The following is an 11,223-nucleotide window of genomic DNA, read 5'->3' as shown; positions in this document are numbered from 1 at the left end:
TCACCTGAAAATGGCTCAAAACAAAAATGACCTAAGGGTTAAAACAAGATAAGATCAAATTGACGTCATGGTAAAAATTGACGTCATAGTAATTACACCAAGTACCCTTCAATCATTGGATGGAATTTCCTGTTGATCCCAGGGCTTAGATGCAAGTGGAAACACTCTGCCGGTATAAAAGCAGGTGAGGACTTCATTAACTGCAGTTACTGAGAACTCACAAGACGAAGCTAAAATCCCTCTTCGGATCCACAGTCAACTGCCCTGAACACATCCTGCAAAAAGCCCAGAGAAAGGTAATATGAATGAAATAATTTTAGGGGATTTTAATTGAGGAGTAAAATATTTGAGAATATGAAGAAGATTCCAGAGTCTCTGCATATACCTTATTAAGAACAGAGACAGGCTTTTACTCATTCTCTTTTCAGCACTTATGATTGAATTAGAAGGAAGTCTGTACAATTTGGCTGTGATCATAGGGTAAGATGTTATCTAACAGAAGCCAGAAACCCAGTGTCTCCTGCTGAGATGCTTGAGTGCCTGTCAGGATCTAAAAATTTTCCTCAGGAATTATTGTATGTCATTGGAAAGACATTCTTTTGAGTGGTTACCAGGAGCAAGACAGAGGGCAAGTAGACATTATGATATTGTTTTATTATCCATTTTTAAGTGATGTATAACTATATCTTCAAGCTGGCCCATGATAAAGTGGCTCACTTGTTCAGCTGAATGACTATAGCTTCTGATTATCTTTTGAATAGATGTTCTCGTGCAGACTTGAATAGTAGTATGGAATTTCTTGAACGTCATTGTTTTCATTTTTCTTCTTTAATAAAATGCTACAAAAATCAAAGTTGGTAGTATTTCTCTAGCTATTATTCATGAATTTGCAATGATAAGTCACTCGCCCAAGTCTAATTGATTAGTTCCAATGAGTTTCTGGAAAATTTTTGCAGCTAACCTTGGTTATCTTAGCATTAGCACTAATTGGTGGCTGATTGGGAAATAGACACTAGAAAATAAAAGAGCTTTTTTGTCCCTCCTTATTAGCGTTGAAGAACAGGATACGGGCACGTGTGAAGAACTATGGGCTGACACTATATGGGTCCCTTAGGAATGCAGAAGCTCACTTTCATCTCTGTAGGAATTTTGTTTCTTAAGCTCTTCAATCTTTTTCCCAGTCAAAAGTCAGATATTTTGCTTTAGAAAAGAAATCTTTTAAAGTTTCTGAAAATATCTGTTAAATAATTACTTGACTTAATACCAATTCAATTATTCATAATATTGGTCAACCAAATTGCATGTAATACATTGCTATATTCTTGAATTATTTAAAAAAGACAAGAGTGGTCATCATTTATAAAAGGTTCGTGGCTTCTCATTTTAATTTCAACTTTGGTTTTCTTAAGTTTATTTTTTTTTTGCAGTAAGAGTCATTGAAATTTTAAGTGAGTCATATTCCTTACCATTTCCTGCTGAAAAGGGTAGCGTGTGAGAAAAATGTTAGAAAAGCAATTAATTAGTTCCAGAGCAGATTTTCAGTTGCAGTGTACATTTCTTTTTAATGTGAGACCCAAATTTACATGAAAACTCAAAGTAAGAGTTGGGTAACAGAAATGGCTAACTTAGAAGGTAATGTATATCTTGCTTAAAAGCAGATCAAAGTAATCTACTTTCTCAAAGAGAAAATTTACAGGAGTGAACTTACATTTCTATTGAGAACAGCATGGTTCATTGCACCAAACTTCATTTTTACAGATTGTGAATCCTAGAGTAGTTTGCTATCAACTTCCGATCTTTGCACATTCTGGATTTGGCGTATAATGTTACAGCAGTGCCATTGTAATGTTGCACAAAGTAGTCTAGCAATTTCTTGGTTCATCAGGCTTAGAGATAACATTGTAGAAATGATCCAGCATCTTAAACACTCTGTGGTTTAAGGTGGGGCACTTAGGCTGAACTAGGGGTAGAATCAATAACAATATTAGAAATCAAATTAGACAAGGTAACTGAAACAGCATGATCCATGTGTGCCTCCAAGTTATAAAGGAGGACATGGATTATTGGTATACTTCTAGGCTATAGGGGAAGTACAAGTGGAAGGACACTATCTTAGCATCAGATCACTTTGTGAGCAACTTTGGCAAATCTTTTAAATTCTCTAATGTGTAGTTTTCTAATATGTGGCACAGGTATAAAGAAAATAAAGCAAGTGAATATATGTGAAAGCCAATGCTGGCTGGGCACGGGGGCTCACGCCTGAAATTCTAGCACTTTGGGAGGCAGAGCCGGGGATATCGCTTGAGCCCAGGAGCTGAAGATCAGCCTGGGCAACATAGAGAAACCCTGTCTCTACAAACAAAACAAAACAAAACAAAAAATCACTCCCAAATTAGCCGGGCTTGCTGGCACACTCCTGTTGTCCCAGTTACCCGGGAGGCTAAAATGGGAGGATTACGCGAGCTTGGGAAGTTGAGACTTTAATGAGCTGTGATTGTGGCACTGCACTCCAGTCTGATCAACAGTGTGAGACCATGTCTAAAAAAAAAAAAAAGAGAAAGAAAGCTAATGCTTTTATGTTTTTTCCCCTTTCCCTGTTCCCCTGCTGTTCCCCACTGAACACAGTCCTTACAACTTGATCAGTTTAAAATACCTGAACTTGCTCTCTTTTCTTTTCTTTTTTCTTTTCTTTTCTCTCTCTCTTTCTTTCTTTCCCTCTCCCCTCCCCTCCCCTCCCCTCCCCTTCGCTCCCCTCTCCTCTCCTCTCCTTTTCTTTTTCTTTTTCTTTCTTTCTTTCTCTCTCTCTTTCTTTCTTTTTTTTTTTTCAAGACAGGGTTTCTCACTGTCTCCCAGGCTGGAGTACAGTGGCTCGATCTGAGTTCACTGCAGCCTCATCCTCTCAGGCTCCAGTGATCCTCCCACCTCAGCTTCCCAAGTAGGTGGGACTACAGGCCCATGCTACCACGCCCAGCTAATTTTTGTATTTTTAATAGATACGGAGTTTCACAATGTTCCCCAGGCTGGTCTTGAACTCCTGGGCTCAAGTGATCCACCTGCCTTGGTCTCCCAAAGCACTGGGATTACTGGCCTGAGCCAATGGGTATGGCAGAAATGGCTTTTTAAAGACAGTTGTGAAGAAGGTGAAATCAAATAAATATGTAAAATAAAAAATAAAACAGTAAGTTGTATTAAACTGGCACATAATAACGTTGCCCTTAAAAAAGATGTCAGCATCTTATTTAGGGATATGTCATCTGAAAACATCATTTAGGAAGCTCATTGTAAAACTTAAAGATTTAAAATCAGTACAATGAAGTGTGGTTCAGAGCTTGGAGTTTGGAACTGTAAAGAGACATTTTAAAATCTTGGCTCTGCCAGTAACTAATTATGTGACCTTGTATAGATTAGTTCATCTCTATAATTTCTTTACAAAAATGAGAATGATACTACAAGGATTGTCATGATGATTGAATGTATTTGTGAGTTCAAGGTGCCCAAAAGAATGTCTGGCACATGAGTGTTCAATTAATGGTAGATGTTATTTTTTAAAATATAAGATATTATTGTTACCATATCCAGTATTACAGATACTATGTTGAATGCTAACTCCAATTATTTTATACTTTGTTACATTTCCTGTGATAGGCTAAGTTAATATGTGTTATATAAAGACCCTCCCCACCCAACCTGCCATATGCACAGAAGAGAAAGTAGAGGCAAGATTGTGGTTCTGTATCTCAGACTTTGGAGAAATGTTTGTTATAAGAGAGTGCAGTTGTTCCAGTTATTTATTGTGATGCATCAAGTTACCTGAAAACTTAGTGAATAAAATAACAAATTATTATCTTTCAAAGTTCCGCTGGTGGACTGGGCTCAACTGGGCAGTTCTTAACTCGAGTTTCTGGTTCAGTGCAGTCAGATGGTGGCTGCGGCTGGAGTCATCTAAAAGCTCATCTGGGCTAGTCATCCTGGGTGGTTTCTTTCCTCACATGTCTGGTGCCTCAATACTTCTTGGCCTCTTTCTCCCTCTCCATGTGACACTTTACCCTCCAGAGTATCTTCATGTGGCTTGGCCTTCCCATCCTGTGGTGGTCTCAGTGTAGGAGCATTTCTTACATGGCTGAAAACTTCACAGTGAATCTGGCAGTTGAGCACCTCCTTAAAAGACTCTGAAGTAGATATAACTGCAAAGGGAGAGAAAGAAGGCCAAGTTGAGAAAACTCACATTTTCTTGGACTCATATTATCTTGATGTGGTGGGTGATGGGATATAAGGGTATGTCGATGTGTATTGCAGGTTAGTCTGAGGTTGTGTGTACAGCGCCTTTGAAGTCTGGAAAATACTCATGTGAAATACCAACAGAAGCTGAGATTAGTAAATCTGACTTTAGATTGAGCATATTTTTGCAAAATAGCATAAATCCCAGCAGAATTTAATTTCTCCCCCTGATTCTTAATATTTTCTTTCGAATTTTAAAACAGAAAAACCTGAGGGTGATTAGGATGATAAAAAGATTTATTAAAATGCTTTCAAAATCACCCAGAATTTGAAGGTTATTCTGTTTTTACTTGGTTAATGTCATCTCTTTTCAAAATAAAGGCAAAGAAAGATAATAGTTTCTGCTACAGCAAAAGTGATTTTTGTTTCACTTTTTCAATCTTTTATCACTTTTCACTTTATTACAAAGGCAATTCTAAAATGCGCATTGACTTCATGCTTTCACATTCTGCAATCTTATAAATGTTTCTCTCTGAATTAATTCTGATATAGTTGTTCACTGCATAATGGCTGAATTTTCATAATATATGAGCTGCACTATTAAGGCACAAAAATGATACTAGTTTAAAAAGGAAACTAGTTTTAATTCTGAACATTTCCTTATGGCTTTGTGTATTCTCAAACTTACTGATCTCAGAACCTGTTTACACTCTCAAAAATTATTGAAGAGCCCAGGCTGGTCGTGGTGGCTCACGCCTGTAATCCCAGCACTTTGGGAGGCTGAGGCAGGTGGATCACGAGGTCAGGAGTTCGAGACCAGCCTGGTCAATATGCTGAAACCCCGTCTCTACTAAAAATACAAAAAAAAATAAAAAATAAAAAATTAGCCAAGCGTGGTGGCGTGTGCCTGTAGTCCCAACTACTCGGGAGGCTGAGGCAGGAGAATTGCTTGAACCCAGGAGGTGGAGGTTGCAGTGAGCCAAGATTGCATGACTGCATTCCATCTCGGGCAATAGAGGGAGACTCAATCTCAAAAAAAAAAAAAAAAAAAAATTATTGAAGAGCCCAAAGAGCTTCTATTCATGAGGTTATATCCATTAATATTTAATGGCTTAGTGATTATGTTAAAGTTTTAAAATATTTATTCATTTAGAAAAATCCATCATATGTTAACACATATAACATATATTTATTTTTTAAAAATGACAATTTTCAAGAAAAAAAATTAGTGATAAGAGTGGCATTGTTTTACCCTTTTGCAAAATTCTTCATTGTCTGGCCTAACGGAACACAGCTAAATTCTCATGTGCTTTTTCATTCAATCTGTTGTAAAATTACACGTCATGTAGCCTCTAGAAAATTTCTCTGAACACCCAAGAGGATGAAGAGGAAAAAAAAGACAAACAACATTTTAGTATTATTATGAAAATCATTTTAACCTCACCACTGAAAATCTTTGGGGTTCCCAGATCACACTTTGAGAACCACTGACTTAGAACAATATTTATTCAGTGTTAATTATGTGTGAAGATAAATAGAACTCAAAATTACTTACATATAAATATATATATTAGGTAGAAATAATGACATACATTTGTTTTAGTCTTCAGACTTACACAATCTGAATTTCTATACAGGTTGAGTATCCTTTATCTGAAACGCTGAGGATGAAATGTGTTTTAGATTTTAGTTTTTTTTGGATATTGGAATATTTGCATACACATAGTGAGATATCTTGGGGATGAGACCCATGTCTAAACATAAAATTCATTTGTTTCATATACACGTAGCCTGAAGGTAATTTTATACACTATTTTAAATATTTTGTGCATAAACAAAGTTTCTGTTAAGTACTTATATGTGGAAATTTCCACTTGTGTTATCATGTTGGTGCTCAAAATGTTTCAGATTGTGGGCCATTTCAGATTTCAGATGTTCAGAATAGATATACTCAACATGTGTTATAAACTTAGTTCTGCTGTCTGACAAATTATTCCTAAGAAGTATTATGGGTTAATATAAACATCTAGCAGAAACTCAGCCCTATTATGTCAGTCTACATGAAAAATAACCATAAGTTTTGACTCATATGTACCTTTAAACCTCATTCTGAATTATTTTTTTAAAAAAACTTATTTTGAATAATTGCAGATTTAGAGGAAGTTGCAAAAAATGTACAGAGAAGTCCTGTATATCCTTCAGCTTGTTCCCTCATTGATGATTATCTTGTATAACTATAGTACAAGGTGAATACTAGAGAACTGACATTGCTGCCGCCTATACAGCTTATTCAGATTTAAGACACACACACACATAATACCAGTGCTCTGTTAGGCAGTTTTATCCCATGTGTAGATTAGTGTGACTAACATCCCTATCAATGTGCAGCTGTCCCATCACCACAGCTCCTTTGTGCTATCCCTTTAGAGCCACACTCACCCTCATACACTTCTTTCCTAGTGCTAACTCTTTGAAACCATTAATCTATTCTCTGTCTCTATAATTTTGGTATTTCCACAGTGTTATATAAATGGATTCATATAGTATTCAGCCTGCATTCAGCATAATTCTCTTGAGATCCATTCAAGCTGCTGTGTATATCAATAGTGTGTTCATTTTTTTGTTGCTGGACAGTATTCCATGGTATGGCTATACCATCATTTGTATAACCATTCACCTGCTGTTGGACATTTGAAATGTTTCCAGTTTTTTGGCTACTCTAAACAAAGTTTCTATGAATATTTATATATAAGTTTTGTGTGAACATAGTCTTCGTTTCTCTGAGATAAATGCCCAAAGTTGCAACTGTTGGGGCCTATGGTAAGTACATGTTTAGTTTTATCAGAAACTGCCAAACTATTTCCCAGAGTGGCTGTACCATTTTATATTCCCACCAGACCAGCAATGCCTGAGTTATCTTGATTCTCTGCATCCATGCCAGTATTTGGTGTTATTTTTTAATTTAGCCATTCTGGTAGATATGTAATATGTCATTGTAGTTTTAATTTGCATTTCCTTAATGGCTGATAATGTTGAATACTTTGTGTTTATCCTCCATCAAATGATTGTATATTTTATATCTCATATATAAGTTTATATATATTTTCTTAGTTATTATCTAGGTTAAGTTCCATGTTTTACAAATAAGGACACTGAGGCTTCTTAACAGGATGACAGATAATTTAAAATTTAAATTATAAAATTTAAATTTTAAAGAATTTAAAAAGAGAATTTTTTGTAATTATTATTAAACCAATTTCTAAAAGTGAATGTGAGAAATGGGAAGATTCAGTTATCTATCTCTTTCCTAAGGAGAACTTTTTTAAAAAAAATTTACATGGTTTTAGTATATGTTGGGAGCTAAAAGCAGGGAGGTCAAGACACTGATGACTATTATTAGTAGTAATGTTGAAACTACTGGTTGTTGTTATGGCTGGTAAGCCAATTTTAGATTAACCGTGTTTTTTTTTGTTTTGCCATGTCTGTCTGCAGGAGCGCCATGGATTACTACAGAAAATACGCAGCTGTCATTCTGGTCACATTGTCGGTGTTTCTGCATGTTCTCCATTCCGCTCCTGATGGAGTGCAGGGTACGTGACCAAGCTTGTGGTTAAAGTAATAAGGACAACACACATTTCTAGATGTACAACAATAACTCCATTAATTACATTTCTACCTCCTTTTCAAAAGTAATAAGTCTTTGCTGCTGGATTCATATCTAGGCACTTGTAGATTGTGAACATAAAATTAAATTAGGTTCAGAAAATGTGCAGTGAAAATGATATCTTACACAACCATTTATGCAGCAGCCTATACATTTTCATCGGAAATAGATTCCTTTTTATTCTTTATTTGAGTCTTACAAGAAGAAAATGCTCCTTATTCAGTTAGCTCAGTTATTTTTTACATTTCTCCCGGCAGATTTGAGATTTTAACATTGCCTTTGTAGATGAATTTTCACATCAGTTATCAAGTGAGAAAAACAAAACCATTTTATTCAGCAAATTTATTTTGCTGTATTGTCTGAAAAATCTCATATAGTGGCTGATATAATTCCTTCTGCTTTGAAATTGTGAGCTACTATTGGTTATGGTTTTTCTCTAGATAAGTGGTAATATTTTAATCCAGGTCCCAAGTGCAGGTGCCTGATCTAATATCAGGCTCTCTACACTCACCAAGCTTTCTTAATTCTGACATATTTCTCTCTGTCAATATTTGGAGTTACTGTGGGAAAAACAATAGCAGATTCCAAAGGGAAAAATATTTTTCCTCTGCGCAAAATTCTCTTTTCAGATGAACATGATGTTTTCATCTGTCAAGTTTTGTGTTTCCTCTAGGCATACTGTTAGCATTGGGATAGAGAATCCATGCTTGAAGAGAGACTACAACTGAGATTTTCTATGCATATCTGTAAAAATGTTTGTTTTTAAATTTTATTTCCCATGAACATTAATCAGTATAAATATTAAATAGATATTCTAGATGAAGATTAACATTTAACCAAAAAGCACTTACTTAGGTTCCTTTCATTTTTGATGGAAAAATAATATTCACTATCCCATAATAAGGAAGCATTCACAGTTTCTTTTCTTTGTTGCCTTGCCTTGCCTTGCCTTGTCTTTTCTTTTGAGACAGAGTCTTGTTCTATTGCCCAGGCTGGAGTGCAATGGCATGATCTCAGCTTACTGCAACCTCCGCCTCCTGGGTTCTAGCGATTCTCCTGCCTCAGCCTTCTGAGTAGCTGGTATTACAGGCGCCTGCCACCATGCCCAGCTAAATTTTTATATTTTTAGTAGAGATGGGGTTTCACCATGTTGGCCAGGCTGGTCTCGAATTCCTGACCTCTGGTGATCCACCTGCCTCAGCCTCCCAAAGTGCTAGGATTACAGGTGTGAGCCACTGCATTTTTTCTTATTTTTTTGAGTCAGGGTCTCACTTTGTCACCCAGGCTGGAGTGCAGTGGCACGATCTCGGCTCACTGCAGCCTCGACCTCCCAGCTTCAAGCGATTCTTCTGCTCCAGACCCTCAAGCAGCTGGGACTATAGGCGTGCACCATCAAGTCTGGCTAATTTTTGTTGTTGTTGTATTTTTTGTAGAGACAGGGTTTCACCATATTGCCCAGGCTGCTCTCGAACTCCTGAGCTCAAGCAATCCACCCACTAAGGCCTCCCAAAGTGCTAGGATTACAGACGTGAGCTACTGTGCTAGCCTCATAGATTCCTTTTGAATCTTTTTTGGATATTTTACTCTGCCTTTTTTTTTTTCCCTGATAGATTGCCCAGAATGCCAGCTACATGAAAACCCATTCTTCTCCCAGCCGGGTGCCCCGATACTTCAGTGCATGGGCTGCTGCTTCTCTAGAGCATTCCCCACTCCACTAAGGTCGAAGAAGACGATGTTGGTCGAAAAAAATGTCACCTCAGAGTCCACTTGCTGTGTAGCTAAATCATATAACATGGTAAGAACCTCAAGAGCCCCAGAAGCTTTCTAACAGCCCAATCAGAGAAATGTTCATAGAGCCCACCCATGGGATTTAATGCCAGAGGCGTCTAATGACCCAGCCTCTGTCGAGCATTTGTACAGGTGGGGAATACATTTCTACCCATTAATTAAAAGAGTCAATTGTCTTGTGGGTATAGGCTGGATTTATTCAGAATGAGGAGCATAGGGGTAGAGGTGACAAGGGGCAGGTTGGGAGAAAGTACAGCTTACTTGTGCTAAAAATATCTCCTAAAAAGGAGACTGTGCAAATGTAGTATGCATCTATTTATTTCAGCAGAATGCAGACAATTTTATTTAATATTCTTCAATTTTGTCTCTATCTCTAATCTATCATCTATCTATCATCTAATCTATATCATGTTTTTTTCCTTCCCCTTTAGGTCACGGTAATGGGGAGTCTCAGAGTGGAGAACCACACGGCATGCCACTGCAGTACTTGTTATTTTCACAAATCTTAAATGTTTTGCCAAGTGCTGACTTGATGACTGCTGATTTTCTGGAATGGAAAATTAAGTTGTTTAGTGTTTATGGCTTTGTGAGATAAAACTCTCCTTTTCCTTACCATACCACTTTGACACGCTTCAAGGATATACTGCAGCTTTATTGCCTTCCTCCTTATCCTACAGTACAATCAGCAGTCTAGTTCTTTTCATTTGGAATGAATACAGCATTGAGCTTGTTTCACTGCCAATAAAGCCTTTTAAATCATCATTCAATCACTGAATTATCATTTTTCTTCAAAGTAAAGCCAATTGCTTTTGACAGCATTAATGGAAGAGAGTGGGCCATTGGGTGAGTTGGGGCCAAATGTGTTTGGTGACCTGACATTGGAGAGCCTTGCTGCTACCACACCTAGCAGCGTGTGAGTCCTTTCAGCCAGTGGGCTACTTATAAGACATTTATTAGGGCAAGAGAAGAAAATATGAGAACTTCTATTTATATTAATTTTTATATAACTTTTTAAGTTTCCATTTTGATGGATTTTATAAAAGCACAGATACATTAGTATGGTAATACATGTATACAATTTATAAATAAATAATTATCCATATATTGGGAACGTTTGATCAGAAACATTTTACTGTTAGAAGGGGACAATAAAAAACAAACGAACAAACAAAAGAAAAAGAAAAGGGAGAACACTTCTCTAGGATTTGAGAAAGACAAAATCATTCCCAGACTGAAGTTTCTATTTACTTGCTTTATGCCTGGCGAAAAAACGCTCATCTTATTAGTCCCTGGCAGCCAGGCTATAACTGAATAGTGGCCAAGGAAAGGGCATCATTGCACCAATTAAAACTGGGCATTGCTCTGAAATTCCAGAGGCATCAGATTTTGTTTTTCACATTCAGATCTGGCTCAGAACTGTGGTCTAGGTCAGATGCCTGGCATATTCACTTTGTTTTTTAAAATGTTTAAGATGGCCGGGCATGGTGGCTCACACCTGTAATCCCAGCACTTTGGGAGGCCGAGGCGGGCAGATCACTTGAGGTCAAGAGTTT

The 11,223-nt window shown here is 37.0% G+C and overlaps 1 protein-coding gene across 2 annotated transcripts; it reads left to right on the top strand.

Annotated features, from left to right (window-relative positions):
• Nucleotides 1-202: 202 nt before the first annotated feature.
• Nucleotides 203-10,437, top strand: CGA (glycoprotein hormones, alpha polypeptide). 2 transcript variants are annotated; one of them, XM_003258310.4, is made up of 4 exons: nucleotides 203-296; nucleotides 7,711-7,808; nucleotides 9,493-9,677; nucleotides 10,102-10,437. In XM_003258310.4, exons 2-4 carry the CDS (start codon nucleotides 7,718-7,720, stop codon nucleotides 10,177-10,179), a joined length of 354 nt encoding a protein of 117 aa, XP_003258358.1. In that variant the 5' UTR covers nucleotides 203-296; nucleotides 7,711-7,717; the 3' UTR covers nucleotides 10,180-10,437. The 2 variants fall into 2 exon arrangements, with proteins under 2 accessions (XP_003258358.1, XP_030665311.1); XM_030809451.1 differs by lacking the exon at nucleotides 203-296 and adding an exon at nucleotides 9,316-9,420 and having other exon boundaries at nucleotides 7,718-7,808; nucleotides 10,102-10,179.
• Nucleotides 10,438-11,223: the final 786 nt, after the last annotated feature.

This window comes from Nomascus leucogenys, chromosome 3, assembly GCF_006542625.1.
Source record: "Nomascus leucogenys isolate Asia chromosome 3, Asia_NLE_v1, whole genome shotgun sequence".
Taxonomy (NCBI): Eukaryota; Metazoa; Chordata; class Mammalia; order Primates; family Hylobatidae; genus Nomascus; species Nomascus leucogenys.
The sequence above is the reverse complement of the archived record's forward strand: the minus strand, read 5'-3'. Positions and strand labels throughout refer to the sequence as shown.